Source organism: Corvus hawaiiensis, chromosome 5 (assembly GCF_020740725.1).
Source record: "Corvus hawaiiensis isolate bCorHaw1 chromosome 5, bCorHaw1.pri.cur, whole genome shotgun sequence".
NCBI classification, from domain to species: domain Eukaryota; kingdom Metazoa; phylum Chordata; class Aves; order Passeriformes; family Corvidae; genus Corvus; species Corvus hawaiiensis.
This window is the reverse complement of record NC_063217.1, coordinates 40,020,932-40,044,027: the sequence shown is the minus strand read 5'-3', so window position 1 is coordinate 40,044,027 and position 23,096 is coordinate 40,020,932. Positions and strand designations below refer to the sequence as shown.

The 23,096-nt window shown below is 36.4% G+C and overlaps 1 protein-coding gene across 6 annotated transcripts in view; it reads right to left on the bottom strand.

Moving 5' to 3' along the window:
- SPOCK3 (SPARC (osteonectin), cwcv and kazal like domains proteoglycan 3) overlaps positions 1–23,096 on the bottom strand; it is a 188,418-nt gene that overhangs the window by 38,757 nt on the left and 126,565 nt on the right. For all 6 annotated transcript variants that reach the window (XM_048304288.1, XM_048304285.1, XM_048304286.1 and 3 more), the window contains one exon: positions 15,035–15,149. In XM_048304288.1, coding sequence (XP_048160245.1) covers positions 15,035–15,149 — 115 coding nt within the window. The remainder of the gene's footprint in view (positions 1–15,034; positions 15,150–23,096) is intronic.

The window sequence follows — 23,096 nt, the reverse complement described above, 5'->3', positions numbered from 1 at the left end:
TAATTTTCTTTTAAATTTGCTTCCCTAATGTTATGTGTCCTATTTTCTCTGAAGTCTAGTTATGATCCAATGCGCAATTAAACGGTCAGAAACATCTCAACTGAATTGGATATACTTGAACACACTCTGGGTTTTTCTCACTTTAATAGATTTAAACAGGGCGAAAAACAAAACCAAAGAGAATTACTATTTCCTTTGTTTTTCTGAGCCACAGCAGTATTCTGTTCACTTTGTTAAAACTATACACTCTTTTTGTGTTTATTTTCTGAAGCTAAACCTTTAGAAAGAAGGTAACTACAGAATACCAGCGATTTAGTGGCCTCCATCTTTGACATATTTTTTAAGCCTCTTAAACTGTACATAAAGAAATACGACAGAGGGTGATCAACTTCAAATACTGACCTTAAAAGGAAACTATACCCAAAAAACCAGAATCCTATGAGACATAGTAAACTGTGTTATAAACTTAAAACCTTCAACAACACCTGAATTCAGATAAGGAGACAATCCTGCTGAAGAGACCAAACAGAACAAAACTGTCTTATTACTTAGTTTCCACTTAAACTGGCTTTACAACTCTCCTTTTACATGTTTCATGCTCTACTACTGCTCTCAGGAATTTATAAAAAACCTCTACTATAAAGAGGATAAATAATGCAAAAAACATTTCACAGAAATTTTTACTGAAGATGAATCAATCCAGAATTTCTTATGACTTGTACTCTTAGAAATGGTAAATAGAATATTTGTTAGTTGGTTTTTTTTCCTACAAAAACATATTTCAGTACTAGTAAATCACAATATAAAGCCATTTAATTTTAGTGAGTAGTTATGTTTTAAAGGTGCCACCAGGCTAATGAGCCAAAGCTTAACAATTTGACACAACTGAACAAGTGCTGATGCCTGCATGTGAGGTGGCTGTAGCACTTGATCTTGCGGTATCAGCAGGAACAGTTAAAACAGATGCCACAGCTAATTTCATGGATCATGGTGCCTTCAGGAAAGAAGTTGGGTTTTTCATTTTCCATGAAGACTTTAATGCTTTATTTAGAGGATTTCTGACATGTAAATTAATCTGCATCTGGGATATAAAATAAAGATATCAAGAAAAAATGAAATTAGTATTGTATTGGTATTGTATTTTGTGATGCAGACAAAAAGCAGCACAGTTGGGTAATTACTATACTTTGAGGCACATAGGATTGATCTAATAATTTTGTTACTGTATGTTTTCATAATGCTGATTCATCAAGAATACAAAAAAAAAAATCTGTATTACGAATAAAAAACCTGCCTTGTTGGCAGTGAAAACAGTCAAGATATGAAAATGTATCACTTGGAATAGATTTAGGTCATGCTAACATTAGTACATATTCTTACCAAGAGTCTGAGTAAAGTTGTAGTAACCTACATGAAGACTAAAAGCTAGCAGGACTGTTTTGCATGCAAAGTAAGGATGGTGGTTTTTTTGAAAATACATCTTTCTCTTGCTTAAAAACACTGAGAAGCATGTAATAATTGTCCTGGAGAGTTATTGTTAAGTAACTTTTTCTGTTACATTTCTTTCTAACACTGCATCATCATTTGAAACTTTTAGAAATTATCACAACTAGAAATGAGCGACGTGAACACGTCCTAGCTGTCATCATACCTTCAATGCACAGACAGGTATTTTCAGAGCATCACTGAATATGCACTACCACATTAAAATGTTCAGTAGTACTTTAAAACTTTACACCAACCAAGAGGACAACGGTTCTCAACTGTGAAAGTGTGTTCAAACATTTATGCGAAAAAAGCAAAAGTGGAAGAGTAAATCAATATTGTTCTTCTGTCTGTATGCTCAGGAGAGGTGATAAAATGTTTTTTAGAGAAAACTTGTACTTTTATATGTTAGAACTGATTATATATTTATTATTGAAAAACTGTATTGTAACCAAGTAAGGATATGCCAAGTAAACTTTTTTCCTTGCATAATAAGTTACTGGAATATTTGCTTAAAATTAGCTCTAGTAGAAACTAGTTACCATGACAGAGGCCAGCTTCAAGGAAGAAATGAGATCCAACATGTATGCTAAAAAAAAAACAAACTGGGCCACCATATCACCAGGATATTAACTGTAATTAACACATTAAATTTCTGTCAGTTTCAGTGTAGCAGCTGTAGAAACATCAGCAATAGCTGCCGAAGACGGACTTTTTAATCCCTGTCTTCTGAAGGACTTTGATATTTTAAAGAAAATACTAAAATTCTAGCAGCTATTAGAACAGTCACTTCAGAAAACTGATACTGCAACCATTTAACAAGGAGCACGGATAGCACAGTTGAATCAGTAAATAGGATATTGAAGTACTAAAGACTCAATTAAATATTACTGAGAACTGGTTGCCAAAAGGGTATCACATGTTCTTTAAACACCGCTCAGTTTACAGTCTACTTGAAGAGGACTCCATGAATCTCATTGATCCACTTTCAGAAGAGTACTGAACCATCATCAGTCCATTCCTGAGCTTCCTAAGGCTCTCAAGTAGCTTCACTGTTCAATAAACTGACATACTTACAGAAAAAATAATTCAGAATCAGGTTATGCAATTAGCACCACATGTTTTATCTTCAAAAAATAAGGAGGAGGAGCAAATTAAGTAATTTAAAGTGTAATTACCTGATTTACAAAAAACCCCTGATTTTTCTAGCAGTTATCTCCCACTGGTGAGTAATGAAAAACTTTTAAATATTACTGCATATTGACAGCATAAAAATAGTGTCAGTAAAAAAATATTACCACCACATCAGTAATTGAGACACAAACACAGCAACATCCTGTTAGCTTATTTGAACATTGCATGAACAGAAAGATAATGCTGATCCAGATACTTAGCATATGATCTGCATCTCTTTGCTTATTTATTCTCAATACAACTACTGTGACACACTTCTAAAGCCTTTAATGTACCCTAAGATTGGCAAGGCCCCTTCATTTACATAATTAAGGCAATTACAGCCATTATAATCAAATGCAACACCATTTTAATAGTCTGGACTATATTTAAACTTCCAGCTTTATAAGCCATGGAAGCTGGTTGGCAGAGAGCAAAAGAAAATAATGAATATATCCTAAAAAAGCATGCTCTCATGACTACCTAAAATAGTTTAATGGAGTTTGTTGTGCTACACAGACTAAGCTTTCCAAATAATTTGGGTGTTTTGGGGACTCTAGGACCGAATTTGTTCAAGAATTGTTCCAAGATCTTAGTTAAAGTTACAAAACATACAATGAAAACAGCATTAATTATCTTCTTTCATCATAACAGCTTGCCTCAATCTCTTAAAATTGCAGCAACACACACAAAACCACAGGCTGATACACTGTAGATAACTTTTCTGCCTCTAAAGGCATATTCACTATTTGGGCTTCGCCTCCTACTAAAACACAAGGGGAAAGGAAGTAAAGAAATCAATCAAGCTAATCAAAATTTTCATAATAAATCATTTTGAAGCAACCTCTTACAGAAAAATCTTTTCCTCTGTGTATGCATACTTTGTAGTAGTAAGAAAACAATTCTGAATGACAAATTACTCACCTTGTATATATTGAGTCTTTACCTAAAAAGAAGCAGTGTATAAATGGCCCTGAGTGCTGGAAGAACCCCACAGAAATCAAGGATTACAAAAAAGGCAATGCACTCTAAGCATCCACCCCACATGAATAAACTCAATCCCACATATTTAGAGTGAACCAGCTAGCTTTGCTCGAGATGCAGTTTGGGAAGTTCACCCTGAATTGCTCCCTACACAGCAGATGGAAAAGGAATCCCATGCTGTGCCTAGCTCCTTGAACATGCACACCTGTTCTCTAAGCCACAACTTGCACAGGACATACATGTCCTCGATGTCCTGTGATAAGAAGTACTCACACAGTGAGCAGAGATGCAACACTGACATTATTTTAGAAATTAAAAACTGTATTACACAAATACTTTTAACACAGGGCCAGATCTGCCAGTTCAACACTCACTTGCTGGTAACAGAAGAAACATCAGAAGCAAATTCTCCAAGTGCAACTCACCACAGTAGGACAGAACTGCTTTTCAGGGCATTATTACCTTAAGAATTTTCCATTTAGAAGCAAATTCGTGGATGTGATGTACATACCTGGATTTGACAAAGCTGTATAGATTTGAGTACCCAAAGCTTCCAAAAGCGGCCATAAAAAGTGGAATGACTTGGAAATAAACAGGCCAAATTAAGACCAAAGACCAGGTGGTTCTAGAGAAGACTGCTATTGCAAAGGCCCTTGGAACTGTGAGCAAAGAGCTGTTTCCAGTGATGGGTATGCAATATTCCCATCTTCCCTTCAGTGTCATAGCTCTTCGCAAAATTGACAACAAGCATTCAGCTAACAATCCTTTCTCAGTCTTACACTTAATCCTGGCAACAATAAAATGTTCTTCTTCAAAGCATTCTTGAGTATTTTCTGCAGTGTTACGGGGATTATTTTCATAAACACAGCATATACAGTCTAGTCTTTTTTATATAAACAATATTATAGAATGGACAATCTTCCCATAATCCTTCACTTCTTCCTTGTAACAGGCAAGCTCAATGGAATTTTAATTTGTTTTGCAATTATAATTTCATTGCAGAAAATAGCAAAAATAAAGATCACTGCTCAAGCACATTTTACCTTTTCTCTTGTTTTTTTACACTATCAGCTCCACTCTGATATGAATTAGTAGTATTCTTTTTACTAGAATGTCTCTGCCTCATTGCTCCACCTGCATTTGTAATATCACTTCTGCACAACATGTATTTCTAACACTTGTTTCCAAATATCCTAATCCTTGTAAGAACAGAAAGAAAAAGCAAAAATCTTTTAGCCAGAATATCATCTACCAATATACTAACTAATTCTAGTTATCCTTTTCAAACTATAAAGGTGTTTAAAACGAAGTGAATACACACTGCTCCATGAAGAATAAATTTGAAATTATAGGAGAAATGGGCATCTGGAGCAAAACAGCAAAACTGACAATGAAGTCACTTGTACAGCCTAATAACAGCTTACACAGCTGCACCTCCATTTTTCCAGTCCTTCAGACACAGCCACAGGCCCTTCATCTCTTCCACATCACACATGCACAATACCTGTAATACCAAGTAGCCTGTAAGACTCCTTTCCAATCTTTCCCAGCTTCCACAGGAAGGAAGACCAGGTATGTGGGTGTGCTCTGGCCAAGCCCAGGCTAATTGAAAAGGGACCCAGGGATTGTGGACAGATCAGGCCAGATCACTCTCACTCCAAACACATTCTCTGTCATTCTACACTACATTAGATTGCTGCTAATCACACTACATTACTACTAATGATAGAGAAGTCTCTTTTTAGAAAGTCTTAGCATGGAGTTAGATTAATGAAGATACTGCTAACAATTTTACTTGGTTCAGTGTCACTCGAGAAAAAAAAGATAGTTGAAAAATTTAAAAAAGACTCATGCAAAAAATTCATCTTGGCATTGAAGAAACAACCAATAAAATTAGCTCCACTGAGTTTCTGTTATTACACAAACACAGTAATAAATCCTAAATAAATGCCTTCTACAAATACAATAACACAGGATTTTTATGCTAGCAAATTCCCTTCCTGTCACAGACATGAAAATATTTTACAGATACAAATGAATTGTTGCAAAGATTATTAGTCTGCTATCTCAGAAATAACCTACCATTTATAAAATATCTAGTAAAGCTCTAAAATCTGGTAAAACAGTAGTATTTCTTATTAATGATCAAGTAAAAAACCATCTATCATTCACCTTATATACAACAGAGAAAAAAGAGACTTTCTTAATGAATTAGGCTAAGTTTCAAAGCATAAACATCTACAATGCATCCATTTTCACTTTATCTTCAAATAGCTTCAAATCATATATAATATATACTTACAGCTCACCATTACTTTAAATGTATATAGCAAATTTTAAAAGGTGAAAAACAGTATTTTACCTTGCATGCTTGGTTAAATATAGGTCAAAGATGAATAGCTTTAAGACTGAAAAGTAAAAACTACGTATTCTAGTACAAAAAGCAATAAAAGCAAAATGAACATTAACTTTTAAGTCAATACCCTCTGAAGAACTACAATGGAAATACAATAACACATTTTAGTTTTGTAGCCCCTTTAAAATCAAAAGGTTTCAGAAATAGTAATAAAATAGTGTTCAGAAACATTAGTAGAGTAAGAAGGCTTACCTATGGATGTCTTTTCCTCTAACAAGGAAACTGAGTCACAATGTTAGAGCCGATTTACTTTTAAATCAATAGCAAGATTCACACTGATGCCAGCAGAAAAGGCAAGAGCAGAAATACGAGCCCAGATTCAATTTTTATTGTGAGCCCACAATGACATCAAGCTCAAGCAGTGTATATCAAAACAGGTAAGACAAACTCCTGGATCCGAGTGCTTCCACTGATACCACTGATCATTATGTTCTTGTATTTCAGGCTTCATCTAAACACCATTTTGAGAAAAATCAGCAACATTTTCTAATGAAAATTAAGCAACTAAGAAAGCAAAGATATTTTCTTTTGTTGTTACATTCTATAGCACTGCAGTAGCAATTACATAAAAAATATCTTACTGAATATAAATGTATGGCTAAGAAGAACAGTAAACTATAGAAGGCTGACAATTACCTAGTGCAAATTTAACTCACATATATAAAGTGTTGCTACCACCTATACTCCCAGACTACCAAGACCACCTCCTTTCATTTACTGTGCATAATCCTAAGAGAAAGTTAACAACTGAGAGCAGCTTGCCCATGATAAGAACACGTCCCTTTGTGTTTCTTTGCATAGGCTAGTCACTTTATTTTCTGTAACATGCATGACAGTGTGAAATTAAATATTACAATTAGACCTTTTCAGATATATTTTAAAACACAACAATATATTTGTAAATAAAGCCCAAACAGCATTATTACATACCATCAATTTTCTTTGGTTGGTTTTGCCTTATTTTAAGTTTGAAAGTTACATTTTATCCTTCACCACACTGCATGAACCTCTTCATCTTACACATGGGAATTTTGCTCTCCGTTTCATACAAATGGCCTCTTCTGGCTACCCCATAACTGGTCACCGATAATATCAGGCCTAATTGGCCTAGCACATGTTGGTTTGAATACAGATTCTTATTCTATTGATGTCGTGTAGTTACTTTTTCAAAAGGGAAAAAGGGAATTACAAAACAATACTGTCATTGAAAGGCAAAAATACAAAGGAGAGATTAGGGAGTTAACAAGTGTTATTTTTGGCCCTCAACCTCTTTATTTGTGAAGTCTGGAAACCAGTCAGTGTTCTCTCTGAATGAAAACAAAATAAAAGCTCTTTTTTGGCATCTATACCTGTACTATATGAGGAATAGCAGAGGTCATGTATTGAAAAGATGATGCTATGCAAATTAAATCAGAGGATTTCGGAGAGTGCTGCTTGGTTGTTTGTCCCTCTATTTGTTTTTCAAGCACTGAGGCACACAGAATGAAGCAGTACCCACAGTGCCTTTAATCGTACTCTTATTTATCCCCACCTCTACATAGCAATTAACAATTCAGCAATATTCAGTATGGAACAGAATGTAGCTGAGAGAGCAGTCATATTCTGTGATTAAAGTCTTCCAGACATGCTAACTGAAAATACTTTCAGCATGCAATGTTGCCTTCTCACCTCCTGGCAAAAGCTTAGAATCAGAGTATGACACTTACAAGAGCTTCCTTGTTACCTACATAGTCCTCCTCATATGCTGAAGTAAAGAGAAGCCCTTTTTTTCTTCAATGAATATAAGCCTACCTCTCTTATTTTAGTGAAAATACCAAGTGAGCTCTTAGCAAAGGATTTATCAGAGATTAACTCAGAAGTTATTGAGAATGAATTCTTCTATTTCAATAGCTAATAAAAATGCATATTCAGTATTTTCCCAACAATGCTATAGCTTTTGCCATTTAAACTGCAGGACCTTCAGTTGGCCCTGAGCTTTTAGATGTCCCAGTTGAATCTTGACTCTGTGTCAAGGCAGAAACACAGCCTTATTCCTATGATGAAGATATCCAAAGACATAATCCAGGAGGATGCTGTAGTACACCTCAGCCAAATCTTTGAAATAGATTGTTTGGGAGACGAGGATCCTGGGCATGCCATGGCACACATTTGTCACAGTGTTAGTGTAGCTTGACAGGGAAACAAAACAAAGCACTCTGTCCAAAGATATTTAGTTTTAAGAATAATTAAATTGGCCCAATGGATGTACTCTGGAGTGGAGCAAATTTGAGATAACTGACAATGAATGCTTTTCTTAGATACCTTTGAAGGTCTTTGACCACAGCCAAGAGCTGTCAGCCATACACTCACTTGCTGACGAAATTTCTGCAGAAATACCCGCGGTCTTCGCTGACCATATTCCTTCAGACTGACATACACAGTGGGAATTTGTCATCTGTGCTGCCAAACATCTCATATTCAGGTGACAATAGAGAGACATACCCCAGGTATTTGGTCCAAGCAAGCACAAAACCAAACAAACCAGTCCAGAAACACGATCATGTATCTTAAAGGTTTTGCATGTAATTAATATTTTATACAATTTTTCATTTACTTATTTAATCAGTAAGCCTCATGCAACCTAAATAACAAGCAAAGGAGACACAGAAGCAAATGCCTGCAATGATGCAGTAAGTGCAGTACCATTTAAGGCAGAGTGAATAATCTCTATCTCAATTTCTGAATGGAAGTGAAACACTTTTATTTCAGAGACTGATGTATTCCTTCCTCTGCATCATTCTGCAGCTTCTGAAAGATATTAAATGCTACAGTTGATCATTCAGAAGGCTGTTATCTGGGACCTCCCTTTTTATTTTCTGGAAGGTGGGATATAAAACATCTCACTCCTCCAACCTCTACTTTCCTAAAAAATAATTACCAATCTAATATAATTAATTTTCTTTATCTTAACTAGTAATCCAATTACAATGATAGTAAAAAAAAAAAATCCAAGGAAATATTAAGACTGAAAATAAGGTAAATTTCTACAGAAAAAAATTATAAGAGAAAACAAATCCTGGCTCATGACAGTCCTACCCTGACTCTTCAAGCAGTATTCAATTTAATCCAGAACTGCTCTTTCTGTCAGGTAGAAAATGTAAGGTATTATACTATAAAAACACAAATATAGGAAGGCCTTATATTTACCACATGAAATGACATAAAATTTTAACTCTGTTTACTTCTTATGTCCTTTTTTCTAAGATGTATATTTCACAGACTGCCTTATTTCTTTATGTAGAAAAAAACCCCACAGGTTTTGATCAATACCAATAATGAACAGTATTACTATACATTATATTAATTATGAATTAGATATCAATTAACTAACAGTACAAAATTACTTTCTGCTGTTCATCTTTTTTCTATTGCAATGTCTTGAACTAAAACAATGTCATGTTCAGCAAATGTATTCTGAACAATTGTTTCAGAATATGAGTACACTGCTGTAAAGATACATTTTACATTTTGTGAAAAATTCCAACAAGCAAGAAAACTTGGCATGATTCCAGAAGCATTATCACTGAGTTTGTTAGGGAATTGCAACAGTCATTAATGATATTCATTAGCATCAAAAGAAGCTGATGCACCTGAGATAAGTATTTTGAATATATTAACTTGCAAAATAAAACACTGTGAAGCAGGGAGTTCACTTGTGACTACAGATCATTCAACTTTTTGCTTTTTGCTTTTTTCCACCCAGTATTAAGATGACAAAAATAATAATTTCTTTTTTTCCAACAGGATGGTAAAATTCCCACTCAAAAGCCTTGAAATCAGTTAAGAACTTGAAAGAACTCTCCCATAATCTCACTCTTTCAATCAGATTTGGAAATTTACAGTTTTATTTTCTTGGAGAAATGTTGGCAATACACACTTATGTTACACAAATTTGACCATTTCAGTGTCTATTCATGGGTTTAAAAGGAATACACTATATATCAAACATGAACCAGAAATAAAATTAAACTAGAATAAAATTGTTGTCTGGATAAAGCACAGTTGAAAAAAAGAATAAATTAAAACTTAATTAAATAATTAGCGAGAAGTACCAAACATGCAGAACTAATTTTGTTCGAAGCTCCACGTTTTTTTAAGGAAATAAATCGCATAAATTAAAATGAGAATCTGTTAATGAGACAATACAGAAAATTCTTATTTCTTTCACCCTGTTTCTTCCCTGTTTTAGGTCATCTAATTTTCCCTGAAGAAATCTTGCTAATATTTTAATCTCAAGTTGGCTGAAAGGAAGCATGTTTTAAATAAAGTCAAAATAGCCAACAGCTAAAAGCTTTTTAAATCATTGAAAGAGGTGATGCAGGTCGGTGAATTGTACATTACTAAATAAATGTAACAAAGCTTCAAGTAAATGTGCTACTGCAGTAGGTGAAAAAAATAGTTTAAAATGTGAACTCTAACAGGTAGCAGCTAAGTTTGTGGGTGTATGTGAATATCAAAATTGGAACTTTTGGGCCGTCCTTGCTGGCTGCAACTGGTATGGACTGGTATAAATTTTGATAAAACAAAAGGGGCACATTAAATAAAGAGACGTGGAACAGAATTAACAAATATGAGGCTGTTAGTGCATTGCACCTCTACACACAGCCTATTTTGATTGGGAAAATTGGGGCAGGGACTGAAAGGATGGATCCTGGAAGAATAGCTTCCAGGATGGATCCTGGAAGAAGGAGCCTTCCCTGAAAGAAGACATTTAAGATCCTGGCCACTGGAAAGATGCTGGAAGTGAGGAGAGATTGTGGAAATCAGCAAGATGCACTGAGATGAACACTGAGGGAGTCACAGGGACTGTGGCCCGATACACCTTGGTATCTCTGTGCAGCTTCAGAGCAGAAACCAACACAATTTTCTGCCTGACTTTCCCAGGTCACCAGTAATCCTCCTGCTTGGAACGAGAGTGAGAGAGGCAACGCAAGTTGTGAAATCAAGCTGAGTAAAAGCAGTATCTCATCAGTTCTTGAACAAATCGCAGCACCCAGCTGCACTACTGGCTCTTGCTTACTCTGCTGTGCATGCACAGAACAGGCTAAACTTCATTGCAAGGGGAGGTCTACCAGTTCCTATGCATTCTAGACAGCTGAATATGAAAGCTAAGCACACTTACTACCCAAAGGGGAAGCAGAAAAAGGATTGATGTGTACTTGTTTTCTGGGCAGTTGGGAACAGAGGGGGAGATGGGTGATCTGAACGGTCAAAAGGTAAAGCAGATGAGGTGTCATATGCAGAGCTAAGTGTTGAAGGTTAACAGGACTTGTACATCCTTAAAAATGAGTGCAACATTTGCATTCACCCCATGGACTGGTCTCACACGTCCTTCTCCCAGTGACCCCGTTGGCAAGACCACACTTTGCATCAGGTGCATTTGTTCTTACCCATCACACGGAGGAGCAGGACAAGCAAAGGACAGGGCTTGCTGTATCTCAGAGCAAAAGGACCATGACCATTATTTGAAAAAAAAAAAAAAAAAAAAAAGGTGCCCACACACTGCCAAGGGGACAAAAGACTCCTTGGTTTTGTAAAAATGTGCAGTGCACAGAATCCTTCCTAGTTTCTGGTGCCACATAACCACTGGGAAAAGCCTCAGAAGCGCTTAGAAAAATGAAGATCTGCAGATTCCAGCTCAATGAAATCCCTTCATTCACAGCTGTGCAAGTCAGTACGACCTGGATACCCCAGATCCTGGCACATGCTTGAAAAGGAGACTGGGGCAAAAGGGGGACATGAGGTGATGGCTATGCCCGGAAAACAAGATGCCTCCTCATGTGTCTCTTATCTAACACCTCTCTCACAAGTGGTAGTGCTTCCCATTCATTCTCCTTTACCTTTTTTTCTTTCTGCTTCTGCGCAACTTCCAAAGCCCTCCCTCTCTTCTCTACTGCCCATATTCATTTATTTCTAACTTTGTTCCCCTAATACTGCCTCTAATGCTCTGCAGATGTCCCCCTCTCATTTATAACCCTAAGTTTATTTGTCTTTTTTGTCTCTTCTTAAAAATTACTGGCGTACCTACTGTAGTTTATACTTTACATAATACCCATTGCTTTCTCTAAATTATATTCAAAACAAAGATGACAAAGAAAGATTTTTATTTTATTGTGGGGTTTGGGCTTTTTTTTGCTTGTAACTTTTGTTTTTCTTAACAACTTATACATCCAGACACAGATCAAGTTCTTAGCACTCTCATTTATGGATTTAACCTAAGAGCCCCTGCACATCAATTAAGTTCAATGTTTCTAAATGTATCATTAAAATGAGACAGCCTTCACAAAAGCCCAGATGCCCTCACCTGCCTCCTGCATTCATCAGAGATATGGATTAGAAAAACTTGATAGTTCACTTCCAAGTAAGAGGACCGTATGATTTCATTATTAGGTTTACATACATTTTAAGAAGAAAATCTGGTTTTCTGAATACTGGTTTAATTTTACTTCCCAAAGGAGTATGGGGATCCACACCAAGACTATTTTGGGAAAGTTCATAGACATAGCTTGCTCTCCAGATACACCAAAAAAAAAAAAATTCAGTAAATTTTCAATCTGAAAAGATGAACAATTGTCCTAAATAGCCTAGGCAGGGAATGTATTTTAGGAAGCCCTTACTTAAGTCATCCTTGAAACAGGAACAGTAACCTTACTTTGCCTGTTTGGCTTTGTCAAATTTGTAAGCAATCGACATATATCTGCAGCGTAGAATCATGGAGCCACATACACGTTTAGTTTGGAAAAGATCTCCAAGATCACCGAGTCCAAATGCTACAACACTTTACAGAGCTCCGCTTACAGACAAAAATGGCATTCTTACAACTTTTGTTATAAGAACTTCTGTTGTAAGAAATTTTGTATTCTGTAACAAAAAAAGATGAAATTTCACTGAGGATACTCAGCTCACTTTCATGTTTCTCAAGTTTCCTGGCTTTTGGCCTTGTAAAGAAAACAGATTAACAAATTTCAGCATTGCAATAAAATGCAGCATTTGGAAAAGCCCTGTATTTTTCTTGCTCTGACAATCTGTCAGGACAGGATTAGTGTTAATTCCCAAACCCAGGAGACCTTTTTTTTTCTCTTTTACATAACTAGGCACAAGTAATCTTGACCCCTTGGCAGCTTAAATCATCAAGAGTTCATTCTTAATTTTAAAAAATTCCAATTTTTGAACCAAAAAAAATTTGTCTATACATTTTTTTCAGTATTTTAGTACAGAAGTACGAAAAATAGAATATGCTTGAAAGAACATACAAAAGGAAAAAGATAAGTGCATCAGGTGAAACAACTTCCAGCAGAGAAAATGCTAACCTTATTTTGACAAAAACTAAGGGCAATGATAGCATATTAAAAGACTAACACTGGAGAATGGTAAGCCTACTACTCACAGAGAGATGCTTTTCACCTCACCATCTTAATTTCACTTCATGCCCGCTGTTACGCAAATATTCCCATATCCCTCCTGGAGACACAGAAATTATTGCTAGTGGATACTGCAACCACATTCAGGTTACACTGTATATCTTATCAAAGGGGCCACATTAGCCACACCATGCTGGGTCTTCCAGTGCTTTTCATTCCATTCAACAATGCAAGCAGATGATATATTTATCTTATTATTTTCAAGATACTACATGAAGTTGTAAATTAATGCTTTAAAAAACATCAAGACTATAATTTTACAGAGGGGTTACAGCACAGGGAGCATTTAATTACATATATTCAATTAATATTTAATTACACAATCAATTATATTGCCACAGATGAAAAAAGGAACCTAAAGAAGTGTTTCAGAGCAGTTTTTTAATTCACTTGTATGCCTGCACACAGTTTAATCTTTATCGTGGTCATCTTCATTGTTAGAAGAACATTAATTTGTTTTTTAAACTAAGAAAAAAATATAGTTTTGACAGTAGCTACAGATTATAATGGAAACAGTAAGACTATCCTGCCCAATAAATCTGGAATAGTGCTTCAAACTAAAATGAAATATCAACATTAATGCAATATTTGTTCCTTTTATTGCTACAAGGTTGCTACAGGAAAAAGCCCATGATCTTTAAAAACTAATTTTGCTGTATTTTCAATGGTATTTGTGCATAAAGGTTCTAGCTTACTCATCAAAAGTGTTACTATACAGAAAGAACAAAAAAATGCATCTAACAGAGATCAGTCTAAAGAAATTTTTAAAATGCAGACCTCCAATCACACTTTTCTTGGCAAATTCAGGTCCATGGTAGCCTAAAACCTCGTAACAGCTCTCTATTCAGAAGCACCGAAGACAGTATCATGTTTTATTAACAACAACCTTCCATAATCACTTGGAGCCACTGAAATACAAATATGCTTAACCACCATTTCTTTTTTCTCCAGTTTGTTCCAGTTGCACCAACGGCTAAGAAGCAATGCAAAGCAACTTCATTCTAGCAGCCTAATCTCATGCATGGTCCAAAAGGAAGGTGATTTATTCCTATCAAGCAATTTTCAAATGAACTCACATAATACAGCATTTACTAACAGTCCTACAGCGCAACTGCTTGCTCCTATGACCAGCAACAAGGACTTCTAAGTTTCCTTCCTTTCTACCACACTTTGTTTTCTTGACTATTCAATTGAAAACACTGAGGAGCAAGGAATTAATTTCTTCTTTGTCTTAAATCCACCTATAAGCATCTCACGGAGTATTAAATAGCAAATGAAAAAAGAACAGCAGTAACTCATACTACAATAGCTCATGTGAAAAATACCATGGTATTTTACTATAGGTACAATTTCAAAACCCTTGGCAAAGGAACAACCTTGAACAAAATAAAGCAGGTTTTATTCAAGAATAATCAGTGTTTCTGTAATATCTGATAACTGTAATATTCTGTGAACAAAATCTTCCTTCCTGCTGGAAATGTACATTAAAAATATTACACGAATTACCATCACTCACCTCTCCTGTCATTTCTGCCTGCATTTGTGGATTTGTCAGAAGGGCAAGGGCAACGTCCTTCACATTTCACTGAAATTTGTTTTCCTGAGACACAGGCTTGATAGTCTAATTTGCACTGTAAAGAGAGAGAATGACTATCATTAGTATAAACATATCTTATAACAAAAAAATTATAGATCTAAGAAATTTGAAGCAATCTTTCATGAAATGCTTAAATCTTTGCAGACACAGGAGCTAAGAAAAGTCTCCTGCTACTTTCAGAATAAAAAGTAGATTAAATAAAGATACAAAGATTTTAGTCCCTAACCTGGCTACAGTTTCAGACTCAATTCAAGCATGAAGGCACTTGTGGTGTGAGACTGACTTGAATATCCCTGCTAGACAGAAGTAGACTGCATTGGTTTTATCTGTATTCTATGAGCAAATAAACACAGCAACAACATTCATTATTGATAGGAAGCAATAAACAGTCAATTTCTATGGAATTTATCACTTAGTTTCTATCTTTAAGATGACAGTGTCCTGGTAAAAAGCATTAATGAATAAAATGAAAAGCTGTGCCAAATGTAATTCTGCAGAGTGACTATCTTTCCTGATACCTAATCTGAAACAGATTCATTTGTGAGGTTGTCATCTGTGTACTTACAGCTCCAATCCAGAAACCATATAAAAACTATCTATATCTGAGGAACAGAATTGTTTCAAGCATGTAAAAATAATGTAGTTTAAAAACACATACAGAGAAAATAGTTTCGTTGTAAACATTGTCCTTCTTTACTGAAAAGCTGAACTCTTCTTCTAATAAACCAGTTCTTTAAATAGAGATCTTTCTCTGGGATGTTTTGCCAAAGTATCATCAGGAAAAACATAAAAACAAAGGGTGAGCAGAGCATTTACAAGAGCTTTTGCAAAAAGCAAAAGAAGGAAGATTGTTTTGGAGAACACTTCATCCTTGAACAAAATATGGAAGATGTCTCATTTAATAGGAAAGGACACAGAAGCATGAGTGAGAAAACAATTCAAGTAACAAATAAAATTATGAAGTGTTTTCTATGTATCAACACTTCAGAACAATCTCACCAGAATGTCTCTTTTATTCCCTGACTCCTCTTTCGTTAGGGTAGCAAACTTCACTGTAATGCAGTTCCATTATATGATTATCAGGATTTCCAGGAAACCCTAAAGTCAAAGTTTGTCTCTCTCCTAAAAATACGTAAGGTGTGGGAGCACTATAGCTATATAAGAATCAAGGAGCCTCCTGAAAGACTGCAGTTGAGGTTTCCAGAGGTTTCCACAGCACTGTGAATTTACAGAACTTCATCAACTTTTCAAGCAGTCAGACTTCTAGTTCTGTCCCACTCTCAGGCAGTTCTGTATCTTGCAGAACCTGAACTGCATCACTGTATCAAAATAATACATTTTTGCACCATTGCCAGTACCAAAAAGACAGAAATTAATACCTCAATTTTTTTTTATTTAAATAAATCATTATTGTACTTCAGTTTTGAATGTGTTACCTTTCGCCAAAAAGGCATGGGTAAAGGAAAATGACACTAAAAGAACCTTTTAATTCTCCCAAAAAAACTCCAACAGAACTGCTCCAATTGAAAGCTACACAGCAGTAATATCTCATAAAGGACTAGAAAATGGAAGTAAAGCAAACACCTGCCTATGCTGATTTTGAAACAACTGAATGCTTTCTCTACCTCAATTATCCTGGCTGTACAGAAGAGTACTTGCATTGGCTACGATACCCACCAGCCCTCTCTCCAGACAGTACATGACCTAATTCATCTCTTAATACTCAAAAGAATCTTTGGCGTTTGTGGAATGGATTATAGCTCAAATTTATTAATTTTTTCTGTTAAAAAGAGAGGTCCTTCTGTTTTTAAGATATGAGAGGTTTTATTATTCAAACTTAGTAGTTTAAGGATTCAAATCTACAGATAGCTGTGCTTTAGGCTTTGATTACTCCACTTCGTCAGATCACCACTTAAAATTTGAGATATAAACCCATTCCAGGTTTGTTTCACTGAGAACCACAGTACGAAGAGTGAGAAAAAAAAATAAGTTGTTTTTTTTTTAACTTCTGAAGATTTCTTTAATCCTTTCTCTGAGAGGTTATTTTTTACAGATTCTGATGCTCCTAACTTTGATTTACTTGAATGTTGCTGAAGAGACTAGTAAATACTTCATAAGTGCTTCGGCTAACATCATGAGTTTCGAGTTTAGTCCTTTTGATTTATTTTTCTTTGAAGATGTCTACTCAGTCCTATTTGCAAATAACACTGTCCTTTTAAATGCTAAAAAAACTAAATGCTCAACACCTGGCACAGGTAGAGATACATGAGATACTGAGTGCACGGTCAGCACACAACACTTCCAAATCACTACTCCCATTCACAGGTATGATCAAATTTTACCCTCACTGAACTCATTTTAAGGACAGGCAGGCAGCAGAGATATATTCATTGTTTTCAGAAACAAAGCAACATCATGGTGCTTGCCTAAGTTGGAAATGAATCAAGGCTGTTCTGACAATTTCATATTAGCAGTTAACAACACCAGGAACAAAACTCTGGTTCAAACCTCTTGTCATCATTCCCCAAATTAACAGTGCACTGGGATACTGTAAAGATAGCTCAGTTAAATAAAAGTGGGCCAAACTTCCTTCTGTGTTATTCTCAAACTGGTAGAAGAGCAAGTAATACACCTGAAAATTTTCACAGAAAAAGAAATCACTGACATACAGGCTATGAGGAAACAACAAGAAATAGTGGTCAAAAAGGAGACATAGTGTGAGGGTATTCATGCCAGTGTACTCAAAGAGATGGCTGATTTCATAACAATATCTCTCTCCATGACTTTTCAACCGTCTTGGGAATCTGGAGAATCAACAGGAAGCTGGCAAATGCTGACCCTGGTAACTACAAGTCTACCAGTCCAACCTTCATGCCTGGTAAAATTATGGAGAAGATTACTCTGGGAGTTACTGAAAGACATATGAAGGACAATGTAATCACTGGTCAGTGATTCAGTAAGAAGCTTCAGTAAGAAGCCAGGACAGCTTCTTGAGGATGAAATTTCCTTTTACAACAGAGTTATCCACCGAGCTGACCAAGGGAAGCCAGTTGATATAATCTTTTTGGATTCCAGTAATGCTTTCAATACCGTCTCTCACAGTGTCCTTCTGGACAAAATATCCAGCACACAGATGGACAAACCTATCATGCGATGGGTGAGCATGTGGCTCATGGGTTGGACACAAAGCGCTATGGGGTAAATGGGATAACATTAGGGATTACATCAGGCTGGTGACCAGTTACTACTGGGGTTCCACACAGCTCCACTGTATGGCCAGTGCTCTTCAAGGTCTTCATAAACAACTTGAATGCAGGACTCAGAAGTATATGAAATAAGTTTGCCAATGATATTCAGTTGGGAGGAACTGTTGACTCCCTCCAAGGCAGAGAGGCCCTGCAGAGAGACCTGGATAAATTATAGGGGTGGGCAATCACCAACTGCATGAAGCTCAACCAAGAAAAGTACCAGATTCTGTGCCTAGAATGGGGCAAATCTGGATGTACAGATGGACTGGGGAATGAAATGCTGGAAAGCAGTGCCATGGAAAGGAAACTCAGGGTCTTGGCTGATGGCAAGTTGAATTTGAATCGTTGTGCCCTGGCAGCCAGGAGGGCCAGCCGTGTCCTGGGGAGCATCAGGCACAGCATCGCCAGCAGGGCAAGGGAGGGGATTGTCCCGCTCTGCTCTGCACTGGGGCGGCCTCACCTCGAGTGCTCGGAGCAGTTTTGGAATGGCTGAGGTCTTTTCAGCCTGGAGAAGACTGAGGGGAGACCTCACTGCAGTCTGCAGTTTCCTCATGAGGGGAAGAGGAGGGGCAGGCACTAATCTCTCCTGTGTGGTGCCCAGTGACAGGATCCAAAGGAATGGCGTGAAGTTCTGTCAGAGCAGGTTTAGGTTGGATATTAGAAAAAGGTTCTTCACCCAGAGGATGGCTGGGCACTGGAACAGGCTCCCCAGGGAAGTGGTCACAGCACCAGCCTGGCAGAGTTCAAGGAGTGTTCGGACAAGGCTCTCAGGCACATGGTGTGACACTTCGGGGTATCCTGTGCAGGGCCAGGAGGTGGACACGAGGATTCTTGTGGGTCCCTTCCAACTCAGGTTATTCTATGATTCTAGTGGGTTGGAAGATGATCTAAAGGATATCCTATTAGACATGGAAGAGTTTTAGAAGATAGAAATATAATAAAAATAGTCATAGTATTAAATTAGGCTAAAATATAACACAATTCAATACAGAAAACTGCTATATTCTACTGTTAGGTAGACAAAATAATTGAGATATTAACAACAAGCTGGAGCAACTGGCTAGACATCCATTCTAAAGGAAAAATAGAAGTCTGGTCATCATTAGAACAACTGAGTGGTATTTAAAAGCATTATACCAGGATATATAAATGCTAGTGCAACCTACAAAACATGTAAGATAATTTCACATAGCTCTGGCACCAGTGTATAGCTTGTGACAAGGTTTCAAACAAAAGGAATTAATTGAAAAAGGAGTAACAGGAATGATGAGAAACCTAGAAAATAGTCACTGAAAAGAGGCTGAAGGACTGGATCTTAAGAAAAGAGGATTCACATAACAGCTGTCAAATAGGCAAAAGACACCTGAAAGGTACCTGAAAAGAATACCACAATGAATGTTACAAGAAATAATTGTCTTAAATTGCTGCATAAAGGTATCAGATTAGATACTAGGCAGACTTTTTAAGAAGGATAGTGACATCTTAAATCGTTGGAGAAGCTCTTTGAATCTTAATAATCGTCTTTAGAACTGGGCTTAGATAAATCTGTCAGGAATTACACCTGTGTAGCTTATCTTGCTTTGAGAAATCAGGTGGATCAGATGGCATCAAGCTTATTCAGTTGGGAAGTACAGTACAGACCCGCTTCAGGAATGAAGCGGTGTCAAGAGATTATTGCTTGTATAAATCTTGTTCATTTACTGAAGAGTTTGAAAGATGTGTAATGAATGAACTAGGGAGATGGCACAAAAGAAAAGTAATGCTTATACTGGTCTGTTGATCCTAGATAATTTCAGCATAATTCTGTTTGCTACTGAGTGTATTTGTGCTCTCCTGAGCTCTTGAAAACCTGACAAATGATTTGGGAACATGACAAATATTTTTAGATAAACTAAAAAATTAGTTGAATACGTAAACACTTTGCAATGTGAAATATGAACCAAAAAAATCCTTAAATTGGATATCCACATCTCACATATAACTTATTTGCTTTCATCTGCAGAACCATCTTCTATCTGTAAAATGACATATCACACAGAGGGACAGTGTGTGAGACAGCTGTAAATTAGTTGCTATTTGTAGACTTCTCAAAATGTACAGGGAATAAAGACATATTAAAGTAGATGAGGAACTTTATTTAACTGTCTGGCTACCATATAATAAAAGGCATAAGAGTGTACTGACAACAATTTCCTGATTAGATAAAAGGGAGGTATGTCCATCCTGCGTGTTATGTGAGAGAAGAGCCCTGTTGGAAGAAAGCAACAGAATTAGGATTGCATTTTAAGTCTACACAAAAAGAAAGATAAAGTCCTTGTCCAACACTGACTTTGGCATTTCCTACCATTTTATCAATTTGCTTTTTCTCACAGACATAATTCTGTTCCTTTTTGAGAATGCTACAACCTCAGTGCAAGATAACATTTTTCCACAATAGTACTGTCTTGCCAGGAATATCTAGTGGCTTTTAAACAAAACTAACACCAACTAAGTAATGAGGATACCTGAGACTTCCCTGGCAAGTAAAGAACAGACGCTCATGAACTAGTGCCTTGAGGTACAATCTGCAGACACACCCCTCCAATCCCTCTTTTCCATCTGTATACATCCTGGGCAGCTGGAAGCAGATCTGGTACACCCTACAGCATGTAAGTCAGCAGAAATAAGCTGCCAGGATACTCATCTAGATGTCCAGTGAATACTGTGTCCATTATGTGCTTCAAGCCCTTCACGCTGAAAGACTGAAGTTTGGCCAGATACATCCATACACCCTTTTCTAAACAGAAGCATAACTTGTCTTGGACAAAGTGTGAATTCAGTGTTAAGAGTCTTTTAGATATTTTCACCTGCTGAGGTGCTGATACTTACAGAAATGCTTTCTAGAACATCATCACATTTAATGCCAAATGTTCAGTAAATTATTTTTTAGATATCCAGTAAGTTTTATACAATTGTAAAGTGTCTCATCTTTGAAAGGTAACCATCACCTTTAAGTGCACCTTATCTCAGTGACAACTCTGTAGAAGCCCCTTTTGCACATTTAAAAAGCAAATAGGGTATGCTATCCATATCTAAGAAAAAATACACAAATGAATAATTAAACTCAGATTCCCCTGATAATTATTAGTGCATACACTACAAATAGAATCACTGGGCTAATTTGGAATATCCTTTCAAATCTACATGCTCCTACCAAAAAATGCCCACAGTTCTTCCTTTCCTGTATATTTTCTAGATATCATGGTCAGAAGATTTCTGTATGATGCAATCAACAGGATCTTTATGTACTCTAGTACTTTGCTGGAGTACCACAAAGGTATATTTGTTCCAGTATCATTTTATGTTTCATGGGTAGAAATCTTTCCTGTAGAGCTCCACACTCATGCATCAATACAGATCTGTTTCCCATCTCTTGCTAGAAGCTGGCATCCCTGACAGCTGAACCAATAATCTCTGATTACTCAGTACTATGTGCTTTCAACTTATCTTCACGTTATGCTTCTTCTATTTTTTTATCCACATGCCCCATTTTCAAACTTTATTCCTATTTCACAAAGCTTACATACATTCCTCACCTCAAAATTTGTCTTCATTGTATTTGGTGCACATTGTTATGTGAAATTATGCTCTCAGATTTGAGTCTAAGTAAAATATGTAAAAAAACTATCTTTTTAAACTCAGTTGGTGGTTCCTGTCACCAAACATAGGGGCAGGGTGGGCAGGGTGAGTGTTGATCAGGTGTGTTCCAGGTCCAGTTCAACACAGACCACTACCTGATACAGAACATGGAGGAGAGGTGAAGGACTGCTTCATGCAAGGTGCCAATTCCAGGCAAATAAATCATGTGCAGTGCCATCACTTTAGGTTGGTTTAAAATGAAGGTGAAAATGTGGCTAAACTTAGTGATGTGGTAAACCTAATTTTCAAATTATTTTTTATGCAGTTTTGCATTTCTTTACAAAAAGCAGCCAAGAAGGTATAGAACTTCAAGTTAAATGCAGCTAGACATAATGTCAAGAGACCAAAATTTCAACTAATTCAAGCTCTAGAAATGAAAAATTATTGAGCAAATTTATCCCTGAAGTATCACGTCTACAGATGACTTTTTGTCTCAGTAACCTGCCAAGCATGTGTATTATTCACCTAAAAAACAGGAGTTTGGATAAAAAGCTTTTCAGCAAACCAGGACTACTATTTAAAATGAAAATAACTGTTGAAAATATTAACCATAAAGAAATGAAACTGCCATTTTGATCAGAGAAAACCAGGAAATATGTCCATTGAACTAAGACCCTGAGCAAAGAAAATCTTTTGTGGTTGAAAGACAACGGATGATAAATTGTTTATGAAGCTATGAATTAGATAATGCTATTTTCATGACTAAATGAAAACCTGTATGCACAGTTTTCCTCCTATTCACCTCTTGTCTGTTTTCTTCAGCGCTCTGCAGTGCAATGGCATAAAATTAAAAGCTTGAAATCACTGAAATCAGGTCAACTAGATATTCAATCTTTTTCAGACACCCTAGAACACATATTAAGTCACAGAAACATGCCAGTAGATGCCTACTGGGATTATTTAAATTAGGCACCTACTTTTTTCTGCTTTCCTACTTAGAGGCTCTTAGAGACACATGATGCTTAGGAGCTTCTGCAAATCCTTCTAAGAATTTATCTGCTTTTAAAATCAGCTGTCTGAATTTTTAGACACCTACTCAGTTTGGAAAATACATA